Raw genomic sequence first — 27,399 nt, forward strand, 5'->3', positions numbered from 1 at the left:
AACATGCTCACCAGCCCACAGGACATCAAAGGCAGATGGAAGGAGTATTTCCAACAGCTTCTGAGTGAAGAAAACCCCACCAAAGTTGTACTGCCCCAGAAATAGTTTACTATGAGAGAAGAAGAGGAGCCCACCCTAGAAGAAGTAAGGATAGCACTAAGGAAAATGAAGTCAGGGAAGGCAGCAGGCTCAGATGAGGTCACAGCAAATATGATAAAGATGCTGGATGAGAGAGGGGAGAAATGGCTCCTGAGGGTACTAACAGCAGTGTGGAGAGAAAGGTGTATTCCAGATGACTGGAGAATAAGCATACTCGTGCCACTGTACAAGAACAAAGGGTACGTCCACAAGTGTGAGCAGTACAGCGCCAAACTCCTATCACACTGCATGAAAGTTCTGTAGAGGGTGATTGATAAATGGATACACAGAGTACTAGGATGTAAAATGGGAGATGAACAGTTCAGATTAGGATCAGGACGCAGCACAATTGACCCAATGTTTGCATTGAGACAGATACTTGAGAAGAAGCTAAATATGAGGAGAGAGTCCAATTGGGCATTCCTAGACTTGGAGAAAGCATATGACAAGGTCTCAAGAAAGCTGATCTGGGCAGTGCTGTGGTGGTTTAAAGTCCCAGGAATATTGGTAGAATTAGTGCAGGCTATGTACAAGAGCCCACTGACTAAAGTATGAAAGTGTTCGGCATCACAGAGGGGTTCCCAGTGGGAGCGGGTGCACACCAGGGTTCAGCTCTGAACCCACTGCTGTTGATACTGGTGATGGACTACATTAGCAAACAGGTCTGAGGGGACAGATAACTAAGTTGCTGTATGCAGATGAGGTGGCATTACAGGCAGACTCTGAGCTATAACTTTAGCAGAGGGTAGGAGAATGGAATGCAAAGCTGAAGGCACATAGTATAAAACTAAGCACAGATAAGACAGTAATGTCAGCAAATTGGGGGAAATCAGAAGAAGCTAAGAATAGAGATAGAATGGAAGATAGTGGAGAAGGGTAAACAGCTTCAAGTATCTGGGAGGGGTGGTTGAGGAGAAGGGAAGTCTGAATAAAGAGGTTAAACTAGAATCAGAGGTGCTGCAGCCAACTGGCATAGAGTGTCAGGTATAGTCTATGAGTGAAGAGTGCCAAAGAAGCTGAAAAGTAAGGTGTACAAGATAGTGGTGAGACAAGTACTACTGTATGAGGTATAGAAACCTGGGCATTAATGGCATAACATTTGAACAAGCTGGTGGTGATGGAAATTAAGTGCCTGACAAGGGTGGTAGGATGCACACTGTGGGACAGATGAAAAAATGAGGACATAAGAGTAGAGGCCAAAGTAGCTCCAATTGCAGGAAAGATCAGAGAGAATAGATTACGGTGGTTTGGACATGTGCAGAAAAGCAGAAGACAATCTGGTAAGGAATATTTAGGACAGAAAGGAAGATGGTAAGAGGAAGTGAGGACATCCAGCAAAGAGGTGGATTTATTACGTGAAAGATCAGTGACAGTCAGACATGAATGTTGAAGAAGGCAGGAGTGTGGCACTGAATCAATAGAGTTGGTGACAGTTAACACAATGCCCGATCCCATGTAGAAAAAAATGGGGAAAAGGGGGCTGATGATGATGATGAGATATACTCCTACTCAAGCAATACATTAAGGATAATTGTCAGTTTTGGGAGAAGTACTCCAAGGCAGAAGTGATGGCCAAATCATTTTATCATTCTTAAAAAAACTGCTACCTTCAGAATTACTGCAAACTCAAAAATTGTTGCTTGTTTGCTTCTGCATATATATTTTGAACAGAATGGTGCCTGCTGTACATACAGCAAACCATTACTTTGCAAACTGGATTGGTCATGATTTTATCTTCATTCATTATGAAATTCTTCTTATAATTTGGCAGAACATTAGTTGTCAGCCATATGTAATCTAAGCAAAACATTGAAGAAAAACCATGCTTAACAGAATGTATTGCAATTAACAGCCTTTTCTAAGTATAAAGTAAAGTATAAGAATTTGGATGACAGAATAGATGGAGGCAGGATAAAATAAGGTAGCTAGAAATGAAACAAGGCCAGAGCAGATGTAGATAATTGAAGAGTAGGAGTAGAGGGCAGCCAAAGTGGAAAGGTAGATAGAGAGCCCTTGTAGAATGTTATAAAATTTGTGTTAGATGGTGTAAGAAGGAGGAGATAGGGGGTGTGCAGTGGTGCATATGGATACACAAAATGCTTTTGATTTTGTAAACTTGGAATTTATGCTAAAAACTCTTGAGCATGTTCTTGGGACAGGACAAGCTGAGCATTGAGTACCAGATCTCTCTATAAGGAACCAAATGTTCAAATCAGGGTATATGGTTTTGGATAAGATGAATCCGGTAAGATCATCAAGGCATGGCTGTCTGTTATCTCCATGGCTCTTTACTGTAATCATGAAAAAGTAGCCCAGAGGTTAAATAGGCTGATAAAACAATTGGATTGGTAAGAATGAAAGAAATAGTATAAACATGCTGACTGACAGTTGTGTGTTGCTGAAGGATGTTCACCGGGTCAGAGGTGAATACTAGACTAACTGCCCTGAAGGACCATTTTAAGCCTACCCAATAACCCAAGACCTTAACCATTATGCCAAACCCACCCACACAGCCATGTAGAAGAAATACCTCAAGTGCTAAAGATCTTTGAGAAGCTTGGATAAGACTGCAAAATATAACTATTAAAATAAAAAACACAAGATCCACAGATGGTGTATACGCTTTATTAGTATCAAGCGAGCATCTGGTACCTCGGCATATCGCCTTCAAGGATAATTAGTATGATGCACCACACATATATTTATACCAGGTGAACCATTCATCAATCAATTATAAAAGACTTCTGCATATTAAATTTTAAAGTGACTTCTACATTTTAAAACTAGCTTCTACATTTAAAATGACTGCAATATTTAAAAGTGACTTCAGCATTCTAGAATAACTTTACCATTTTAAATATTTTAAACATTTTAAAGGAACTGTACATATCTCATAAGCATCAAAAAATATATAATATTAATGTAAATGTGATGCTGATGCGAACATTACTTATACACATTTCTGTTTTAATTATACCACATATTTATATAATAGTGATATTTGCCTCCAAATTTAACCCCTTAGGGTATAGGGTACCATAATTTAAAATTAATCTACTTTCCAAGCTTAATAATCTATGCTTCATGTCACCCCCAATAATATTGCTAGGACTGGCAAGTACACTAAAAAAGAACGTGTCATAATTACCTCCATAAAACCTGCAAAAATGTTCTCCCACTGGACTGTTGAAATTCTTATTTCTAATATCCCCCAAATGTTCTAAAATTCTAACTTTTACTGCCCTCTTTGTATGCCCAATATACCACTTAATCGGATCACATCCACACCCTATTATATATACAACCATGCAAGAATTGCAAGAAAATCTATAATAATTTTCAAATGTCTTATTATTAAAGTACCTGAAAGATTCTTAACAAACTTGCAAACCTTGCATCTCCCACAACTATACATCCCTACCCTAGTGGTTTTGTTGTTCCAAAGTGGTCTGTTTAGCAATTCCTTCATATTAAGGTATCTCCCATAGGAAAATCTAATAAACCCAGGAAATAAGTCACCCACTGTGTGATCTAAACACACAATGTGCCATAATTCTTGTATCAAATTCCTCATTATATTAGAAAATGATGAATATTTAGATACAAAGAATAACTCTTTCACTGCACTACTGGGCTTCAAATTACTACTTATTCTTTTTTCCTGGAATTGTTCTTTTCACCACACAATACCTGATGTATCCCTTCATCCAAAAAAATTTCATCATAACCCCTTTGTAATAATCTATTTCTAGTTTCTATTAGGAATTGCTCTCTATACCCTTCTTCAGATGTATTCCTATAAATCCGCCTCAATTCTCATACTGGGAGCGAATTCAATAGATGTAGGGGGTGGATGCTTTCTGCAAACAAAAAATTGTTTGCTGATGTTTCTTTCCTAAATGGTCTAAATTGGATAGTATAATCATCCCTTATATAAAGTTCAACATCCAAAAATTGAATCTTAGCATTACCCATAGACATAGTGAATGTAAGTTCATGAAAATTATCATTCAATTCTAGAATAAATTCTTTAAATTCTGATGGCTGGCCCTTACAAATAAAAAAGAGATCAATAAATCTCTTATAACATATTACTTTTATATTCCAGAAATTAGTATTCTACATGAACAATTTTTCAAAAAAGCCCATGTATAACACAGTATAACTGGGTGCATAGGACGCACACATTGCTGTTCCTTTCTTCTGTAAATATATCTTATCTTTATACTTAAAATAATTATGAGTTAAACAGAATTCCAATATCCTAATAACAAAAGCTGTCTTTGGGCCCACTTCCATCACATCCTGGACTGCTTCCAAACCATGCCTATGTTGTATGGATGTATATAAGGAACTTACGTCTACTGTAGCCCAGTAGTAATCTGCCTGCCATTTAATATTCAAAACAATTTTACAAAAATCCGGAGTGTTTTTTTATATGTGATGATATCCTAAATATATATTGTTTCAACACTGAATCTATAAAAATTGGCACGTTATGCACAAAAGAGTGGATACCAGAGACTATTGGTCTTCCGGGGGGGGGGGGGTTGTCAAATTTTTTTATGTATCTTGGGTATGGCATAAAAATGAGGGTAATGGGGGTCCTTGATTATCATTTTTTTTACATCTTCCCCAGATAAAAGACCCAGCCGTTCTCCTCTTTCCAAAATTTCACTTAACTCACTGTTATATTCATTTATTGGATTATTAGATAACACAACATAATATTTTTCTTTATTTAATAATACATTAACCATCCTATCATACTGATTTCTTGACATAATGACCCAATTACCCCCTTTATCAGCCTCCCTAAACACCAATTCATTCAGACTTGTTCTCAACTTCCTCAATTCTAACCACTCTAATTGTGTAAGATTAAACTTTGGCTTGCACTTGACAAATTTACTATGGGCAAATTCAACATTCTTTAATAACACCTGTTCAAAAAGAGTCACTGCTGCTGACCATTTAGGGGGCATAAAATAACTTTTAACATCCAATGGGGGAACCAGAAATCTGGAATAACCAGTGTCAAACATGTACAGTATGCAATATTTTCATTTTCTTTTTCATCAAAATTGTCATCATAATCATAAATCATAATCATAAATCGACATATTCATCAGTGCACTGTCAGTATTATTATCTACTTCATCTTCAGACAGTTGCCCTTCCAAACTGTCAGACATGTGACTAAAAGTGTTGATGTGTGCTTTATTCTTATCAAAATCACCCTAAGGTGTAATTTCCTACAAAAAGTTTTGGCTTCCATCATTACCTCAGACAAAGTGAGATTTTTTGTAGGCACAAATTTAGTTCCCCTCCCCAAAAGACTTATTGCACTGTCAGTCAACACTATATTTGACAAATTTACAATTTTTAACTCATCGTTAATATACACAGGTTCCTGGGCGACACATTCAAAATGTCTTAAAGTTTCTTGCCTTTCCTGCCATTCTTCCGACCCTTGCGTTGATTGTCTTTCAGTGATGAGGTCTGACTGCTGGCCCCTGGCAAAAAATGAGAGGAACCTGAAGCACTATTACCATCCAAATTCTCAAAAGAAGCGCTCTTTTTAGAGAGCGTCTCCACTAACGATGTTGACGAGTCTCTAAGACTTGATTTCCTGCTGGTATACTCTGTCCTTCCCTGCCATTGGTTCTGTTGATTACGTGAAGTATGTAAAGCACGCTGCCAAGAGAAAATGATTCCGCTTTTAAAATCTTCCACATTGCGGATCAATTTTCTCCTTTTACGTGCCAATACACTCGATTCCACTTTTTCCATTTCACTCTTTGTTACACATCTTAGTAGGAAATACACTGCTAGAAGATTCATTCTTGAGTTTAAGCTGCAAATCTGAAATTTTCTCACACAGCTTACCAGTAGTGCAAGTGTTCCATTTAACCAAAATGTAGAGCCATTCTAAAGAGCACCATATTGTAGCTTGCTTCCATTCTTCCTGTAAATCTTGGAAGTCCCATGCAGGAAGTTGGTTAACCCTTAACCCCCGTGGAGCAATATTCAGTTTGATGTACTTCTCTAAAAGTTTTGTATCATAATGCAAATTAATTTCTTTCACCATTAACCTTTGTAGTTCTCCATACTGCAGGTTAATATCAGCATCTTCAGAAACAAGCCATGGATCATGTACGGCCAGTTTAGCCTCTCTTTCTTGCACAATTCAGCAAACAACATAGACCCTGTCACACCAATGGTTCGACCATCACCTGGCACACCTTCTGCCATAGTAAGCACAAAAAACTGCAAAATATAAATATTAAAATAAAAAACACAAGATCCACAGATGGTGTATATGCTTTATTAGTACCAAGCGAGCATCTGGTACCTCTGCATATCGCCTTCAAGGATAATTAGTATGATGCATCACATACATATTTATACCAGGTGAACCATTCATCAATCAATTATAAAAGACTTCTGCATATTAAATTTTAAGTGACTTCTGCATTTTAAACTAGCTTCTACATTTAAAATGACTGCAATATTTCAAAGTGACCAGCATTCTAGAATAACTTTACCATTTTAAATATTTTAAACATTTTGACCTTTTAAACATTTTAAAGATTTTAAAGGAACTATACATATCTCATAAGCATCAAAAAAATATATATTATTAATATAAATGTGACGCTGATGTGAACATTACTTATACACATTTCTGTGTTAATTATACCACATATTTATATAATAGTGATATTTGCCTCCAAATTTAAACCCCTAGGGTATAGGGTACCATAAATATAAATTAATCTACTTTCCAAGCTTAATAATATATGCTTTGTCACCCCCTATAATATTGTGTACTTCCCAGCCAGAAAAATGGCTGGGAATTAAGGTGTAGTCTACAGTGGAGATGACAAAAATGGGAGGAGTCCTGGTTTTGGTAAAAGATGTTTGGATTAATGGACTGGCAGAGTGCATATGATGAGTGTGTGAGTATGTGTGTTTAGTGGTGGGATAGAGGTAGTAAGGGTCATGGTGCTACCACTGGCAATAGACTTGCCAAGGCATGTACAAATCAAGTCATCCACAGTGTGTACAGAAACAGCAGGTATGATACAACTGTTTGGAAAAAATAGAGAATCAAGACTGGGAAGGGAGGAATGACATGGAAGGTGGTGGTAGGGGGGATTGGGTATGCCTGAGTTTATAAGATACTCAGTGGCAGTAAATGCAGTTCAGAGACTGTGATGAGTCTAGAGAATGAGGGGGGTCAAACCAAAACAGTTCGAAGACAGTGCTAGGAGGAAGGGAAAGTATACCCTTTAGGGAGCTAGAGACAGCAACAAAGGTAGACCTGAAGAACTTTACGAAGTAAAAAGTAAGGTTGATGGGACCATATGGGACTAAGTGGTTTAGGAGGTGGTTAGTCGGATGGGAAGAGAAAAAAAACTGCTATATGAAGCAGTTGTAAGAAGAGGGAAAGGGCGCAGTATTGAACTTTTGAAATGATAATAGTCTTTTGAGCTAGGGAAGGTAATTGTTCTGGTGCATAGGGGAGTAGACAGGAGGATAGGGAGAGAAATGTAAGCAAAAAGAAGGAACTATGGAATGGAAAATGCAGGAGAAAGAAGTATAAGTGTGGATAAACTGAAAAGGGAGGGGTAGGGGACCTGTAAGGCTTTGAGGGAGGGGAAGAGATGATTGATTTGGGTAAATTGATGAAGAGGTGGGTAGAAAGAAAGGAAATTAAGTTTGAGAAATGGTGAAGGGCTTAAAAGACTCAAGGACAGTGAGGAACCAGCATGTGAAGTTATTACATTGGTGGAATAATATTCAAAAAGTTTAGGTGACAAAGGTCAGAGGAGTATCAGGACTATTAACAATGTGGGGAAAAAGCAGTAGATAACATCTGCATGTGGTGGAGTTGTAAAGCACCACAAAACAGTGGCAGAGTATGAAAGAAATATGACATAAGATGCAAAGGTTAAGGATGAATGGCCCCCTGCTTACTTTGGAATAGTTGAAAGCCACTGGTTGTGGTGAACAGAACAAAGATGAGAACTATTATTAATGGCAGGCTGGCTGAAAAGGAAAATTGCAAAAGCTTAGAAGTCGTGGGAGATCAGCTGAGTATAGGTGGAGAAGACAGGACAGTGGATAATCCCAGTTAAAGACATGGAAGATAGGTTAAAAGATTACAACATAAATGGCATGCAATATGAAAAGAAAGAATGGGGGGGGCAGATGAGAGAGAGGTGAGAGGAATAAATATAATACGAATAGAAAGTTGATAAATATTCTATTTTAACGTAGAAATACTGCAGACTGTGGTAAGTGTAATATGTAAAGAATGGAAATACCACTGTGAGCAACCCCCTTTTTCCCATTTTTCTATGGGGTTGGGTGACACATTAACATTGGTCAATGTGAACAAATCATCCTAGAGCCATGTGTCAAAATATAAAAAAAAAAGAAAATGATGTGTGATGAGTTTTGTGTATGACAGTTGTGATGAAAAAAAAAATAGATTGCATACCATAATGTCAAATATGCATACATGGATTTTTATTCTGTAATAAGGATGGGTTAAGTGGTACCTGCATATTATCACAACCAGATTTTCACGGTTGTGATTTTTGCTTACTTCGGTAGAAATGGGGCCATGAAATACTGGAAGGTGGTATTCAGGCTCTGTATTGGTGGGGGATAACTTCAGATTATCTTCGGAAACAGAAACAGTGGAGAAAACCCTCTTCCTATTTTTTGCATGCATGTTGCACTCTTGAAATGTCATGCCTGCTGTCGGTGTGATGAACAGATTGTATTCACTGTGTGGAAGGAATCCTTCAGAGAAGGCAAACAGACACAGAAGTGATGGTTTTGATGACCTTTATTTTTTTGACAATTTGCGAATACAACAGTGGTTAAAAGTAAGCAAGTGTAGCTAAAACAATTGCTCAGTGCCTGTGTTTGATTTCTCTGAAGAATTCCTTGTACAAGTTCAAAAAAATACAAACGAGAGTATGATAGCAGCCATGAAAACTGTAGGGTATGTGTGTAATGTAAAAAACAGGAAGAGGGTTTTCTCCACTGTTTCTGTTCCCGAAGGTAATCTGAAGACATACAGAGTCTGGTTACCACTTTACAGTAAATGTAAACATTTTGGGCAGTACTACACATTTACGAAGACAGTCTCAGTTGTTTCAAGCACTCCTATCTGTGCTGGTATGCGGAATTCGCAACCGAGAAAATCTGGTTGCGATAATACGTAAGTACCAGTTAAGTTTGTGTTGGCTTAATACTGATGTGTGTAACTTTCAATAAGAATTTAGGAAAAAAAAGTTTGATATAATATACAAACATACATGCCTACAAGTTAAATATTACAGAAGCCAGCATAATGATACCAGAAACATCCACAAAATATTCCTGGATAAAGTTACTGAAGACAGAATATGATTTTGGATGTTTATAGTACCAGAATGATCTTTTATTTTTGTATCTGAATTTAGGCAGTAAATATTTACAAATTTTCTTTGTAGCTCTAACATGGAATAGGTTATTGGCGAATTTAAAAAATTTAACGACAAAATTTTGGGAAGACAGGTGTAATGTACTTTTTGAAAAGAAACAACTTAAATGTTAATGTGTGTTTTTCAAGATACAAGACAGAATTTAAATGCCGTTAGCAGTGCTTTGATATAAAAGGAATGACTAGTTTGAAATTTCATCACTGCATGAAAAGCTGTGATTAACCTCAGTATGTTAAATACTGAGCAGCAGCCATAAAAATAAAAAAATGGATAAATACACTATCAGCTTCATTCAAAAACAATGTTTTGTTTTTAAATGGGTAAATTGTCCAAACTATGAAAATGAACAAATAAACAATGTCATGCATCCCCAGTATATTCCCCAGAATCTAAAGATATATGAAGCAATAGCTATAAGAACAAGGCTTGCTTCCAGATCCAATTTCCCCTTTAGATCTGCAGTTTGTCTTGTGTGCACTGCTATTAAATAATTAAATCATTAGTTTTGTGCTTTGTCACATTCAGCCAGTATTACCTCACCAGGTCTGTAAACAATTTCTGCTGCCACAAAATCATAGAAGTATTGAGTGGGTGAACCACAGTTTACAATTTGTCCACACAGATGTGTTATAATGATTCATGAATTCTGGTGCATGAGAGGAAGAGGTTGTTCCATGTATTCTTTTTTTTTCCAAAATGTTTTTATTCATTTTATAACACAATAACTTAACAGCATATTAACAAGAAAAAAAATTATATACAATGTCCATAACAGTTAAAAAAGCAGTATACATAGGAGAACACTTAATATTTCTCTAACAGATTAGTTTTGTCCAAGCAATTAAATGAGCTATGCTGTTAGTCCTTGCTTTTATAGTAGCAATCTCATTCTTACAAATGTATTTCACAAGATGAATAAACTCAACTTTAAAGACAGAAGTAGACTGGGATTTCCAATTTTTAGTAACAGTTTTCCTTGCTATAGAGAGGATAGATCATAGTAAAAAAAAACATTTTTAGGAATGACTTCAGGAACAGGAACTTTGAAAACGATGAGGGAATCAGAAATTATACAGTTGTCATTCCAAGGGCTGTTCCGTGTATTCCTCATAGTAAAATTAACAAACTCTTGTACTGTGAAAGTAATCGAATAAATCACCCAGTAAAGAAATTTACATTCTTGATCCAGCAGTTGTACCTCATGTCAAAGCTAATGATAACAGACATGCTAATTAATAAATGAGCAGATATGTTATATGATGCTTTCAGTTTAAAATCTTGACTAGTACTTATTTTAAATAAAATAAGTTCTTTATCCACATTGCTTTCATACATAAATTAATATTCTGTATGTTGTGCATGTCTCCACCATTTCATTCTAAGCATGCATCAAATTCTCCTTTAGTCATTTAATTGTCAAATAATATCACTGTATACAAAATCATTGTACTTGTAGCCTTTTCATTTTAAATATCCAAGCTGCATAACAAGTACGCTTAATACATATATGAAGTTTAACTATTAATGTAAATGCCTGGACATATGTATGTGTGAAACAACTTGTTTCCTGATACTTTATAAAGAAGGCAAAACAACTTAATTTTTAGTGTACATAAATAACGTACCCAGATTTTGAGGCTGTCAGACTCTTATGTAATGTTTTCATGTGAATAAATAAATAAAATATTACATTCATTAGTATGGACATTTTGCTGCAAATTATAGTCTGAAAACTCAGAAATGAAACACAGTTTTACCTTTTGACATTTTTCTCCTTATTTTCACCAGGAGGGAAAACAATCTTCAACAACACTCCTCGTCGGTCCCCGACATGGAATCAGTCACGTGATTGATTTGAAAACCAACCTGACCACTGTGCTTGTAGAATTCAGTCGTATACACAAAGTGCAGCTTTTCCGTGAGAGTCCAGGAGTAGCACGTGTGGAGACCCACATACTGGAAGCCAAGGTCAGTACATAATATTTAAGAAAAAAAAAACTCTGTCATCTTGTAGGTGAGTTTTTATTAAGCAGTTATGGTTTGAACACATGTAGCATGCCATGATAAAACCTGAATACAGTATCACCAGAGTAACATTCCTGACATGAGAGCAGTGCATGCCTCAAAGTGTTTGTGGAACTGCATAACAAAGAGCAAGCAATGTGTCATTTGAAATCTAAGGAGCTGGTTACATGCAGTGCCCTCCCTGGATAGAATAACACCAAGCCATTCCTCCTTTAACTTTTGCTGAGTGATCATTTTTCTGTGTTCTTTTATCCAAGTTACTATACCCCATATTTTATATAATCTGATTTGGTTTTCACCAGTTCTTATGGTATCCTGAAGGTTATTTCAATTATAAAGTATTAATTGTTCTTGAGGTACGGAAACAAAATTGTCCAGGTTTCAAAAATGCATAACATAGTGTGCAGTTCTGCTTGTACAAGGATTGTTCACTGCATTTTTCCAGATGAATTTAGAGACTGCTGTAGTGCTACAACAATAAAAGGCTCAAATCCATAGTTCTACAACTGCTAATAGAGACTGTATGCAAATAGAGCAGTCCAAGGGCATGGCTAATGCAAATTAGCCATGTGAACTTCCTGAGAACTATTCACTGGGATCAGAATACTGCAGCAAAGTTATTGAAAAGAACAGCTCTACCTTGCTATGAAACAAGCAGATTTTTTTCATGCATTGAGAGGTAAGTACTAAAAATGTGTGTGTGTGTGAGTGTGTATGTGTGTGTGTGTGCTTAATTGATATCTGTTTGCAGGGGATGTTTTGTAGGTGCCTCTGTAACTGCATTACATACACTGGCTGGTTGGAAACATTAGCTTGGTTACCTGTCACTATGCAGTGTTTGTTTCTCAGACATGATAATGAGCTTTTAGTGAGATGTCGCTTTATGCAACTTTATCATATCTGTGAATTGCATTATATCATCGTTGCACTATTGGGCAATATAGTGTTTTCCAAATAGAGTTGAAAAGTAATGATGTGAAGTTGTTCAATCTCACTGTTCATTCTTACACATGGGTTCGGAGCTGATCCCTCTGCTCCAAGTCGACCACTTTCACAAGCTCGAGGTTTTCGAGTAGCTCGAGGCCAAGTCCCTATCCCATGATGCTCTCTGCCTCACCTCAGATCTAGTTTGATGCTGCAACAGATCGGAGGTTGAGAGTGGAGCTTGGGCCAGTATTTCACTTTTTGAAAGTTATTATTAGATATTTAGCTATATTCTGAATTAGTCTGTTTCTTGGCTAGTTAGCCTTACCTTTTTGTTTAGACACTATCTTTAGTACCTTTTTGATGACTTTTTCATCTTTATAGAGTGGCTGCTCTTAGGCCTTTCATTGGCCGCATTTGAGTTTACCCTATCCTGTTAAAAAAGTTAGTTTTTAGAGTTGTTATAGCTATTTGTAGCTTACCTGGGTTTTCCATGTGTGTTTTTTCTAAAAAAAATTTAAACTGCTTAGATATTGCTTCTGTTTGTTTAGAGTGTATTTGTTGTCTAGACAGTTTATATACCCACATATCTATATATATATATATATATATATATATATATATATATATATATGCATAGATATATAGTGTTTTTGTTTTCATAGCATGATGGTTGACCAGAAAGAAAAATAGACACAGAAGTCAGGGTTTAAGAAATGCCCTAAGTGCAGACAAAAAATGTCCATCACTGATCTTCATGTGAGTTGTCTGTACTGTTTGGGGGCAGTCCATCTTCAGGAGGACTGCTCCCATTTGTCATTCATTTAGCAGCAGGGTCTTGTTGGAGCACAGGAGAAAACTAGTGGACAGGGGTTTGTTAAAACCTAAATTCCAGGAATCGCTTGACAAGGCCGACCAGACTTCAAAATCTTCGAAGGGACCCAAATCTTCGAAAACTTCTTTGGAACCGAAGTCTTCTGCTTCAAAATTTGCTGAGAAGGTGTGGTCGCCGGTTCCACAGTCCTCGGAACCGAGCTTGCTTTTCGGAGCCAGTCACCGGTAAGCTGGTCACCGAAACTTTGTAATTACCTATTTTACAGTATGTGGTGTTGTTGATCCCTTCGACTCATTCTTCAAGGAGCCTTTCAAATGTGGATGTGGACAGAGTGGTGCAGAAGCTCCTCCAGAATCCGGCACTAGCCAAATTGTTGTCGGCTCTTGCCCAACCGGTGTCAGAGCCGAAGACTGCCTTACCTACTGTGTCTACTCCTCCTCCGAACTGAGCAGGGCCTTCAGAGCTGGGGGAGGTGGAACTGATGATTGTGGAACCCTCAGAGCTGAGGCCTGTTCCAGTGCCATCAGCTCTATCGACTCAGACTACTTTGGTGCCTTTCGAGGAGTCTGGGAGCCGACACTCTCCAGTCGGCTCTGGGGGGTAGAGTCGAACCGATGGGTTGGCTCCGATCCTTCCTCTTGGAGCTTCGGCACAGATGAGTTCAGATCCTTCCTCTGGGTCAGAGCTCACTGTTAAGGTGCCAGGGAGGATGCCATCTTCTTCGGAACCGGCTACTTCCTCGCATCGGAGCAGTGGAGCCTTCGATGCCACGAGGAGAGTTATGTCTCCGAAGACACCCACCTCATCAGGGCCTTCCTCCTCATCCCCAAAAGTGATGCTTTCTACCTCTGCATCACAGGTCCCTGTAAAGCGTCGAGACCCAGAGCTTCTGGTAGCTCCATTGGGTGACCCATGTTCTACTGAGACCTCACCAGAAGCTCCTGCTGATGAGGTTCCCAGGAAGAAGCTTAGCAAGAAGAGGTATTTAGACTCCCCACAGGAGTCTGTCACATCAGACATTGCCTTAGAGGAGTCCAAATGGTCCCCACGGTCCCCCTCAGAGGATATTTTCTTTGCTGATATCCTTGAAATCCTGAGACAGAGGGGTGACTGGCAGTCCATTAGCCCTACTGATGATGAGTCAGTGCTTCTGAAGGCCTTTGGGTCTCAACCCTCCACCTCCTGGGTGTCTCCACCCTTTGATGAACTAATGGAGCTAGTTGCTCAAAGGGCATGGGAGTCTCCTGATACTGTGGAACCTGTCCCACGGAGCCCCAAAAAGCTTATTACATCGCCACATGATAAAATGTTTCTTACCAAAGAAGTACCGGTTGATGCCATGTTGGTGGCGACTGCCACCAAGAAAGAGATGTCTGAAACCTCTTCTACTGTCCATCCTCCTAATAGAGATTCCAGAATTATGGACAGGTATGGGAAACGCATTTTTAGTTCAGCGACTTTTGCTATGTGATCGCTCAACTATTTGACACATTTTACCTGACTTCAAAGAGATCTCCTTAAAGAACTTGGAGATACTCTACAGAGTATTACAGCTGAAGGCGTTCCTGATAAGGTGACATCCCTACTCAGTACCCTTAATTCCATAGTTAACTCATCCATGCGACTCATTTCTTATGCAGCTGATGGCACAAGTCGGGCAGCGGGTTCAGCAATAGCACTTCGGAGACATTCCTGGATGCGCTTATGCTCCATTGCAGAAGCCTTCAAGTCTTCCTTCGTTAATACCCCATTTGATGGCTCGTCCCTTTTCGGGCCTAAAGTCAAGGAGACCCTCACTAGGTGTGAACAATATGGAAAGACTCTATCTGCTGTAGAAGTCAGTTTTTCCATCCCTACTAGACCTTATCCCAAAAGGCAAAAGGGAGGAAAAATGTGGTTCCGCAAGTCCCAAGGAGCCTTTTAGAACATATGTAGTGAACCCCACTCCAAGGGCAGAGGAGGGGGTAATAATGGAAGACACCACCCAGGCAGCACTGGGGGTTCACAAAACCAGGGGTGACAGGGATCAGTTCTTTGGCAAGCCCTACCAGCGCTCCTGAAAGGAGGCCCGACTGTCCTACTCTTGGAGACAGTCGGGGGTTGCTTGTCTTTGTATCCAGACACCTGGCTAAAAATTACAAAAGATTCTTGGGTACAAAGCATTATTACCAGAAGATGCATCATTCTGTTCTCAGAACCTCCCCCTGTAAGAAAGAAAATCCCAGACTATCATATCAAAATGGCCAGACCATCCAGAGATCATCTGCGTTTCCGGCTGGGAGCCAGTCATCAGTTCTGACCACTGCCCTTTGGTCTCACAACAGCCCCCAGAGTGTTTACCAAATGCATGGCAGTGGTTACGGCTCACCTGAAGCATCTATGATTCTGAGCGTTTCTATACCTGGATGACTGGCTCCTCACCGCCACCTCGAGGCATCAACTAGTTCAATCCAGGAATTACACTCTAAATCTGTGTTCTCAGTTAGGAATAACTGTAAATTTTGACAAGACTTCGCTGTCACCATCGCAGCATATCTCCTTTATCTGAGCAGATTTCAACACTACTACTGCCATGGTAAAATTGCCAATGGAAAGAATAGTCACTCTTCGACAACAGGCATCAGCCATTCTGGCATACAAAAAAGTACCAGCCTCTCAAGTGTTGAAATCATAGCAATTCCTCTAGGGTGTATGCACATGAGAATACTTCAATGGTTACTCTTCACCCAGTGGTCTTACCAACAGCTTCCAATGTCATTCTTGATAATGATTACAGATTCATGCAAAAAGGACCTTCATTGGTGGTTGACCAGCCACCATGTAATGCTAGGCCGTCCATTTGTTCTTCCCCCGCCATCAGCCACGGTGATCATGGACGCTTCTCTGATGGGGGGGGGGGGGGCTTTTTCAAGGAAGAATAACCCAAAGCACCTGGTCAGAGACGGTCACAATTGCACATTAATGTCCTGGAGATTAGAGAGGTACTTTTAGAGTTGCAGTACTTCCAAGACTCTCTTACTCTGGGAATGATTGTGATTCAGACCGACAACATGTCAGTAGTCTGGTATATCAACAAGCAAGGGGGAACCAAGTCTTATCCCCTGTGTCGAGAAGCCTTAAGAGTCTGGCAGTGGGCTGTATCCATCGGGCACTTTCTGATAGCGATGCACATCCCGGGGAAATTCATTGTGATAACGGACAAACTAAGCAGAGCTATTCTGATGCCACAGGAGTGGTCCCTCAAAGACAATGTAGCGGACATCATTTTCTGCAGATGGGGCCAGCCTTGCTGTGACCTGTTTGCATCCCCCATGAATGCCAAATGCAGAAGCTACTTTGCCCTGAATCCCCCACCAGGGGAAACCCCATGAGATTCTCTCGTACACTTTTGGGCCCTGGGACTCCTATATGCATTCCCATCCATTCCCCTTATTCCAAAGTTTTTGCAGAAAGCCAAAGCCTTGGGGAGGACTGTAATTCTGATAGCCCCGTATTGGGTTCAACAGATTTGGTTCCCCTTCCTTCGACTCTACCAACTAGAGAAACCTTGGATTCTGGACCCAGTTCCAGATGTGCTGACACATTCATCAGGGACTCTTCATCCTTCTCTTCATTCCGTCAGATTTACAGTTTGGCTGCTCCAATTCCCAACATAGCCAGGTCCAACAATTTTTCTTCGAAGGTACAGCATATCCTTGTATCCTGTCATAAAGCTTCAACCAGAAAGTTATACGCCAGCAAATGGAAGCAGTTTGCTTTCTGGGCTTCGCAAAATGATATTGACCCATACGTCACCCCAGTTGCTAGCATTTTAGAGTTCTTGACTAAGCTTTTTAATGAAGGTGCTGCAGCTGCCACCATACGAGTTTAGTTAGCTGCAATTTCAAATTTTCACCTCAGATTGGAAGGTTCTGATCTTATGTCTTACAGGTGTATGTAGAGCCTTCTTAAAAGGAACCATAAATCTTAGACCACCAGTTAGACAATCTTTCACCCCTGGAATCTAAATTTTGTTCTATCTAGGATTATTCTTCATCCATTTGATCCTGCATCCTCCTGCCAACTAAAATTTCTGTCTTGGAAAACCATCTACTTGGTGGCCATTACATCAGCATGTAGAGTGTCCGAACTTCAGGCCTTATCTATTAAACCTCCACATTTGTTTTTACATTCTGACAGAGTGTTGCCCAGGACTAACCCTTCCTTCCTTCCAAAGGTATGTTCGGAGGCTAATCTAAATCAAACTATTGAACTCCCAACCTTCTTCAGTAACCATTCCAACAAGTTGGAGTATATGTTGCATAAACTTGATGTTCACAAACAACTCAGATTTTATTTGGCTAGAACAAAAGAATTTAGAAAATTAGAACAACTTTTTGTCTCTCATGCTGATACCAAGAAAGTGCTACAGGTGTCAAAATTTACTCTTTCCAAATGGTTGACTGATAGCATAAAATTCACATATTCCTCCATGAATCAACTGTTAGAACATAGCATGAAAGCACATTCCACTAGGGCTATTTCTACTTCTTCAGCTTATATGGCTAGGCTGCCATTGGACACGATATGTGCAACCGCCACTTGGTCTACGTCACATACCTTCATTACGCATTACAAAGTTGATAAGGCCTCCAGGAACAGGGCTTCCTTTGGTTCCACTGTCCTCAGGAATATACTTCCGTGAGCCACCCAAGATGAATGGTGCTTGGGACGCTATCCATTTGTAAGAATGAATGGCGAGATTGAACAACTTCACGTAAAGAAGTTATGTACTTACCATAACGTTCCACGTGAGTTGTTCATCTCACCTTAATTCTTACATTCCTACCTGCCTTCCCCCTCCAGGCTTCTTGAAGAATGAGTAAGAGTTTTTGCAGTCTGGTGGGTTTTGCGATGAGATTTCTTACTCCAGCTGGAGTAATGTTCATGTGTTTTTTATGTTGTACATGTGGGATCAACAAACTAGATCTGAGGTGAGGCAGAGAGCATCATGGGATAGGGACTTGACCTTGAGCTACTCGAAAACTGCGAGCTTGTGAAAGTGGCTGACTTGGAGCTAAGGGATCGGCTTGTGTAAGAATGAAGGCTTGATGAATGACTCACATGGAACGTTATGGTAAGTACATAACTTCTTTTTTGTTTTTATAAATCCCATTATGTCATATAAATGCATGATGTATGTCTTTTAATTTTGTTTTATACCATTACTTTTCTATCCCATTCACAAGATGCTCTTTGTCAAAATGCTCTCGGAATTCAGTATTCAGTAAAGCAGTCAATTCTGACAAGTTTTTATCAAGATAAAAGAAAGCAGGTTGCAAGTTCATCAACTAGAATGAGTACTAGAAAATCTTAGATGCACATCTCACTATATTAATAAATTGTCTTGTTGGGTCAACATAGCTAATAATTGTCATAGGTGGAAGTATGGCCTGTATACAGATTATTCATATATTTTCTGATACCCACTTATTCAGGGTTTTAGGAAAACCATAATCTATCCCGGCAGTCAGTAGAAACAAAACTAATCATGCATTGGATGCCAGTCAATCACAGCTTGCACACAGATACATCCCAACACGCGTGTGCACATACCCACATGCATGCACACAGTCTCTCTCATTTACACATTATACTCATATTTTGAGGATCACCAGGTTATCTGCAGTATGTCTTTGGGATATGGTAAGAAACCACTGCACAAATAATATTCCACACATACAAAGGCAGAGCACACAGACTTATCAGAGAAGGCAGTCTGTCCAGGAATAGAACCAGAAAACAAAATACTTAAAGGCAGCAATGCTAACCGCTAGTGTGCTTTAAATAGTTCAATAATATACTTTAGTTAACACAGAGACTTCAAAATGATGAAATAGCACACCTATAGTGGGGCATTAAATTCCACATTTCGAAATGCATTTAAATGACAGATTCACAGTAAATAAATACAAATTGTTTCAGGCTCAGTCATGACCTGCTTCTTTATGCAATAGTCATTGTCTATCTTCTGCAACATTTTATAGTTCAGCTGTGCATATCATCCTCTTTCTTTTGGTGATACCAGCTGGGCCATGTCTTTAGTAATAAGCATCTCACACAGACTGCTGCAGTTATGCAGGAGCAACATGACTGATCTTCATGAAACTGAGCAATCCCCCTTCTCTATAATTAATTATAATTAATTAATTAAATGCCTTACTTTGGACTGCTCATATATTTTACCAATCTAGTATTCTTGAACCAGTTATTCCTCTTTCAGAGCATCTAACAGGCCTGGACTTCTAGTTGTTTTCAAGTTTGATGGTATGAGGCTATGTGCCGACATAATTGCAAGTTTTTTTAGAAACCTTTGTGATGAGTAACTGAGTCAGTATCTGCTCTCTGTCTTTGGATACCGCGTAGAGCAGGTCTTATGTTCTATCTACAGGTTGTAAGTGGGATTGTTCTGATTCTTTGTTCCCCATCTACTCTTACATTATACTTTTAGCTCTACTTAGTATTTCTTCCCTTTTTGAAATTGATTTGGTTTACCTGGAGGTCACACAAATCAAGATTATTTTCACCAACCTTGTGACACAAATCAGAAGTTGTGTCCTCATCTCTTATAAAAATACAAATTTTCCCCATTCATCTAATTTAGTCTCTAAAAAAAAATCTGTCAGGGTATAAATGTTTTTAATGTAACCGACATTCTAAAAAAAAACAGGTGGAAGTGTTATAATAGGAATTAAAGATTATTATGAAACTTGTGGTTATTACATGTTCAGTGATGACACCAATACCTGACTCCATGTGATGGTGACAATAAAGACAACCCTGGAACATATAACTATTGTTGGAGTGTATACACCCCCAAAATCAAGTGCTTTTGACCTAGATTAATTCATACATTTCTTGCATGAAACCCAGGAGGGAAGAATAATAGAGGCTGAAGACTTACATTTACCAGAAACAGACTGGAGTAATATTGATTCAACAGCATTAGTAAAGAAATGATTTACAATGTATGTTCAGGAACAACAATTGCTTCAGTTTATAAAGAGTCTACCAGGGAACGGAACGTACTAGACATTGTTTATGTTCTAAGGAAATAACTATTACTTCATGTCAAGCCTTAAAACAAAAAATAACCAGCAAAAACTGTGCAAATGCGGTCAACAGCTAAACAATACAAAAAAAAAAAAAAAAAAAAAAACAAAACTAGACCCACAAAGCCAAGAGAAAATAACTTAAGAAACCTTTCAAATGAAATTCCGTAAAGTTTAAGTATAACCCTTCCTCAGTGCAGTATAAAACTAACCACAACACTCTGTTTAAATACACAAGAAGACACAGCCAAGCTGTCAAAATGCTTAGTTCATTGCATAATTATCTCCTTAAAGCAATACATTCACAATGCATGCTTAAGAATTGTATCACTTTGCAATAAAATGTAAAATCTACTTAAAACTTTAAAATAAAGTGGTTACAATTTCATCTGTTTTGCTTTTAATACAGGTTTGAGCCTAATAGTTGCATTCAGTCCTGAAATTTTGCCTGCATTTAGTTTTAAAATTCAAGCTTGTTGTTAGTGCCACCCCTTCTTATATTAGTATTCAGTACTTGCAACACCTTAAATTTAAACTTATGATTTATGCCTCTTTCTATGCAATGTTTAGACAAAGCATTAGTTAAGACATTCCTTATCAAATGTGTTTAGTAATTTGATCTTTCAATTTTCTTACAAATTTCCCTACATAAAATGCTGAACACTCTGAGCAGGTAGCAAGGTACACTATATTTTCTGTAACACAGGTGGCAAAGCATCGTATTTCATATTTTTTGTTTGTAACGATGTAGAAAATGTTTTTCGTTACTTGTATACTTTCAATTCACACAAATGAAACAAGGGAAGGAACCTACCTTAGAACTTTTAGTCACTTTATTTATAGGTCTGTAATTAACCTCTATAACATAGTCTTTGCTTTAAATTTAAATTTTTCATTCTTTTGTATGTAAAATGTGCTGTATTTGCTATCATATTACTTCATTCAGGATGTGCACTTAAGATCGTCCAATTATTACCAATTATTTCTTGGGCACCTTTTGTCTTGGATATTGTACCTCATAATATATCTAATAACACTACCATCAATGCATTGCTCACTCGCCATATTATTCTCATTACTATTTCTAAAATATGGTTTACCCAGACTAGTTCTCTTACTATCTACATACTTTTAGTATCATTCAAAAGGTTGTATTCATAACATCTTGTCTGAAATTCTTGGTGCTTTTCTATTATTTGTTTATTATATGTTTGATCATTTGTATTAAGCCTACTCATTCTAAAATGTTGACGTTGTACAATCCCATTAAACACATGTTGGGGATGCATACTATGCCTATGCAATAATCTAGTTGCTCGTACTTCTTTCTTATGCACAAGTGTATCTGTATTCATATCCTGTTTTATAATGTTAATATCCAGAAAGTTAATTTCATTCCTTGCAAATTTAATTTGAAACTTAAGAAAATTAGTACTGTTATCAAACTATGTAAAAAGTTCATGTAGGTTCTCTTCACTACCTGTCCAAATTAAAACATATCATCTACAAAATGCTTATAAAATGATATAAACTGAGTTAAATAGTGTGAATCACTGTATATATTATCAATTTCCCAATTATTCATTGCTAAGTTTACATATGTATTTGCAACTGATGTCCACATTGCCACCCTAGAGAGATGGTGAAAAAACTCTTGCTCAACTATAAATGCATTACTATTCAAAACTATATCTAAAAGGAAACATGTGGTTTCTATTTGTCTTGCTCTTAACTCACTATTAGAACACAAAAAATGTCTTATGGCTTTTATGCCATAATCACTTGTATTACTGTAAATCAAGAGGTGATATCCAGTGTAACAAAAAATAATCAGTCTGCTGATTAAATTCACGCCATTGACTCAATTTATACAAAAAAATCTTTCACATCTCTGATATAACTTCTTACCTTCTGTAAATAAGGGCACAGGGTATGTTCTAAGTATAAAGAAGTGGGCTGTGTTACTCATCCACCCCGTGAGACAGTAGGTCTTGTAGGTGGATTTTTAAGATCTTTATGAATTTTCGGGAGCCCATATTAAAAAGGAGTGATGGGATGTAGAACAGATAAATAACTGAATAAATCCAAAGAAGTATCCATAAACTGTAATTCATATATTGCACTATTAACCTTGTGTATAATCTCACAGAGCTTATTATATGCTATTTTCTTAAAAGTTTTTTCATCATTTAAAAATGCTTGCATATTTTTTAAAATGTCTAAAATCACAATTGTACCGCCCTTATCTGCCTGCTTAATAACTGTCTCAGACTTTCATTGCAGCTTTACTCAAGCATCATGTTCTTCCTTTGTTAAATTATATTTTCTATTAAAAATATCTCATTTATACAATTCTCACAACTGCTTTTCACAAGTATCATGAAAGGCAGTGATAACAGGCACTCACGGGTATAAAAAAGGCTTGACTTCCTAAGCTACTTAGTTTCATTGTTGCTATTTTTAAAAAGCAATTTCAAAATTAAGTTGTGAGTAAATCATTTTAAGTCTGTCAGTGCTTCTTAAGAGTCAGTACAAGTAGGTACAAAGTTCAGACCTTTCTTCAAAAGTGATCAGTCTGCTTCAGATAAAATAAAGGAAGACAAGTTAACAACTTGATTACTTATCCCCTCTTATTCGATTGGCTCCAATTTACCAGCCCTAAGTAGTTGTTTCTGTCTCCTTTTCCTTTTTTTCCTAACTTTGACCACCAAATGACATTTTACCTCTATCTTTTCTGGTAGACTGGGTTTCAGATTGGGTTTCAGAATCATTTGAGTATGGTGAAAATCCTCTCTCATTGCTATCACGAATTGCAAGAAGTAGAAGTGACAGCTGCAGTGGATTCTTTCAGTTCCACCTCTGATTGTCTCTGACTGGCTAAATTCCCATTCACTTAACGGTAACGTTTTGGTTTGAGGAACCAGCTGAGTCCATATTTCACCAACAGATTCCAACATTCCAAATGTATCTAGCTCATACATTGAGCCTTTGTAGTAGTTTGTTCATACATTTTAACTACTTTTGGACACAACAATATGTTACCTTGTTGGAAATCATTAATATCTTGAGCAGGGTTGTCTTTTTACTTGCTCAGGTTATACCTGAAAGCTTTGCAGAATTTTATTTGAAGTGTTATTAAAGTGCTTTTCTTTTGGCTTCATGTTGAGCTTTATTATCGTTGATGTGCACTGATCATGTGGCTATAAAGGTTTTATTAACCAGAGGAGAAGTTGCAGATAGCAATTAATAAAGAGCTGAAGGATGTTATCTGGGAGGGGAAGATGGCAAGAGTCAAGTGGGATAAGCTGATTCTTCCAATAAAAAAAAGTGCAGATTGGGATTACTCAATTTGAAGGGGTATTTCAGAGTTACACTGTTAAGACTCCTATGCATAGCACAAGCATAAAACTATAATTCAAAGTGGGAAGAGATGATATTGAAATGGGTAGGGGGAGGTTAAGAAAGAAGGACAGACTGGGAGTTTTAATGCAGGCCTTTAAGGAGAATAACAATAATCATACAGAAGATTATATCCATAAAGTAGCAGAAAGTATTTTAGAAAATAAGCCACCATGGGAATGGAAAAAGGAGATTCTGCTGATAGGGTGACTGCAATTAGGATTTATACAATAGGCGAGAGGGGGCTGGAATTGGAGGGAACTGGCAAGGGAACCAAGGTATTGGGAGCAAATAGCTAGAGAAGGAAAGGTAATAGAATGGGAAGAGGCCGAGAATTTATTTGGACTGCAGATTAAAGATTGCCTTCCCTATTGAGGTTTGACATCCAAGTATTGGCAAACAGAAAATGGCGGTACAAAATGAAAGACCAGCACTAGGTAGAGTTTTAAGCAGCATCTAATACAGAAGCTGCCATTAAAAAAGGAAAAATTACTAAAGCATATAAAATATTGCATGTGCGGTAGATTAGTGGACTTTAAGATTCCCTGCAGGATGCACTTTCAGAGATGCTTGGTGGGCAGACTGGTGTGACAACGGATATGATTTTTCTTAGCTATGATACAGAATCGGAATGGCCTTGACATGGTAAGGCCTTGCTATGTCTAGGTATGGTGGCTGCCAAAAAAGCAATTATTTAAAAATAGAAATCAAAATCTAAACCAACTATATTAGAAGTATTAAATATAGTAACAGAGATAAAACAACTGGAATTCAGATCTTTAGAAAAGGGTAGGAGCAAACCACATAGGAAAATGGAAATTGTGAGAACAATACATAGGAGGAGGAATGAGGTTCAAAAGAAGGCAGGACTTAAATGAGCTATGTAATGTTTGACTGAAAATTGTTGGGTAGACTATAAGTGATGTATAATGTTTTCAACTGGGAGTGTGTCAGTATGGTTTGTGATGTAAAATGCTTGCAACTAGGATTGTCTCGGTGTGGTTTGTTTTCATTTATATAAATGTACGATTGCTTATGTCTTAAGTGATGGTTTAATAAAGATGTTTCTTGTTTAAAAAAGGGGCAGGACTTGAATAATTTATGTAATGCTGCTTAAGGTATATCATATATAGCAATATATGTGAAGTATAATGTTTGTTAATAGAGTTTGATTACTTTTGTATAAATGTAAAATTGCCATGTCACAAGTTGTTGTATTTTGGCTTTTTCCGGTTAGGGGTCGCCACAGCAGAACTCCAGTCCGCTAATGATTGGCAGTAGATTTTCACGAACGCCGAGGTGCCAGCTCGACATCCAACCTTCAACAAAGGCACGCCCATTTACGCATGTCTTTTGAACGCCCACCCAACCGCGGAGAGGACATGCAGACTCCACACAGAGGGCACTCCCCACACTCCAGCCGAGAATCAAACGGAAGAACCTTTTGCTGTGAGGCAACAATGCTACCGCTGCACCACCACGGAAGTCTGCCTATGTCACAAGTGATAATTCAATAAAGGTATTTCAAAAATGAGGCTATAAAGATTAAATTGTTGCCAGATAATTCTGTCAAAATGAAATCTAAACCAATGCACAGAAGATTAATAGATTATATGGAAGCAAATCAGTTACTATGTAAAAGTAATTGGAGTGATGTTAGTGGAAAGACTGCAGAAGGAATGTGGCAAGTTTTTGAAAGTGAAATTGTTTGAATGCAATATATATATATATATATATATATATAAGTATTTAACATCAGGATCTAGGCACACAAGGTCAGGATGTTATATTTCCATAAGAACAAGATACTTGATTAAGGTGAGAGACAAAAAATATAAGAAATGGCAAAGAAGTCAAACTAAAACATTGAAAACTGAAATAAACAGGCTGCACAGACAAATTAAACATAGTGTGGGACAATATAAAGAAAAAAATTGAAGAAAATGTATATAAATATATTGATCATAATAGGAAATCATTTTATAGCTACATAAGCAATGGGAGTAATAAAGACATACAAATTGATAAACTGTGTAGATTATAAAATTTATTCTCAGTCACAGCAGATTATAGATATATTTACAAAATCTTATGCAAAGCAGTTTAGCTCCATAAAGTGGGTGATAAATTGTACTAGTAGCATCTAGGTAATCTCAAATACTGAAATCAAATTAGATTATATTAAAAAAAAAGCAAACTGGACGCACAGAAAGCATACAGAGAATACAGAATTAGTAATAATGACCTAAAAACACTTGGGTATCAACTTACAGTGCATTTATATCTGTTATTAACTAGGCCATTTATATATATGGAGATTCCTTAAGAACGGAGACATGTACTTATTAAACCTGTTTTTAAGAAAAGGGTAGTAGGACAAACTAAGAGTTATATACAGACCCACAGGTTTATTTTCGTGTTGTAGAAAATAATGGAGAATGTTATTTTGGGTAAATTATTGTCAGAATCATGCCGGGACTTGAAACCACATATCAGCATTCATGTGTTGTAAATAGTTCTATAACTATCTGTAACATAATGATGTATAACAATATAATAACAGATATAAATGATATAAATGTGCTTTTATGTAATTTATATAGACTTCAGAATTTGATAGGATCTTACACAAAACACTGATAAATAAATTAGAACCCCTAGTTATTGATGCAGTCCTGATAAGATGAATAGCTGCATGGCTTTACAAATAGGACATGGCAAGTATCATACAGCAATTGGACAGGTGAAATCCTTGGTTACAGTCAGGGTGTCCCATGGGGTTCTGTCCTAGGCCCATACTTGTTTAGATTGTATGTTTCAGATCTATGTTTTCATCTGAGGTGTTGTACAGTCTTTATGCAGATAATCTGAAAATGGGTACACTGATTACATGTGTTACAGATAAGGCATGCCTGGAAAAGAAAAGAACTGACTAAATTGACAATTTAGGCACAAGAAAATAATATGCTGATTAATACACCAAACACTGAGCATATAAGATTTGGGAGACGTAGACTGAAAGGTGAATATTTAATACAACACACAATGATTGAAACTAGATTGATTTAAGGACCTGGGTATATGGTAGATCCAGCTTTGAATTTTTCTAATCATGTCAACCAATTAGTTAATGATTGTTATAGAACTATAGGTTGTATAGAATGATGTATAACATCTAGGAAATCAGAAATGATAAAATTATTGTTTGTTAGTTATATTAGACCCAAATTTGAGTATGGAATAACAATATGGAAACCTTATAAGAAAACAAGTATGAATAAATTGGAATGAGTACAGAGGAAATACCAATGGCATCTGTGTACATAAACTTTTAAGTTATGAAAGACTAAAATATCTGAACTTGTACAGTGTGTCATTTATACACTTAATTACGAAGAGACCTTATTCAGGTGTATTGGGCATTTAAAGATAGCTACTGATGGAAATAATTGGGGTTATCAAAAAAATAGCTCAGAATCAT

At 37.5% G+C, this 27,399-nt stretch overlaps 1 protein-coding gene across 1 annotated transcript in view; it reads left to right on the forward strand.

Moving 5' to 3' along the window:
• FRMPD3 (FERM and PDZ domain containing 3) overlaps window positions 1-27,399 on the forward strand; it is a 581,141-nt gene that overhangs the window by 431,451 nt on the left and 122,291 nt on the right. Inside the window, exon 8 of the mRNA XM_044057050.1 lies at window positions 11,433-11,612. Coding sequence (XP_043912985.1) covers window positions 11,433-11,612 — 180 coding nt within the window. The remainder of the gene's footprint in view (window positions 1-11,432; window positions 11,613-27,399) is intronic.

This window comes from Protopterus annectens, chromosome 15.part0, assembly GCF_019279795.1.
Source record: "Protopterus annectens isolate FY-2018-M chromosome 15.part0, PAN1.0, whole genome shotgun sequence".
NCBI classification, from domain to species: domain Eukaryota; kingdom Metazoa; phylum Chordata; order Ceratodontiformes; family Protopteridae; genus Protopterus; species Protopterus annectens.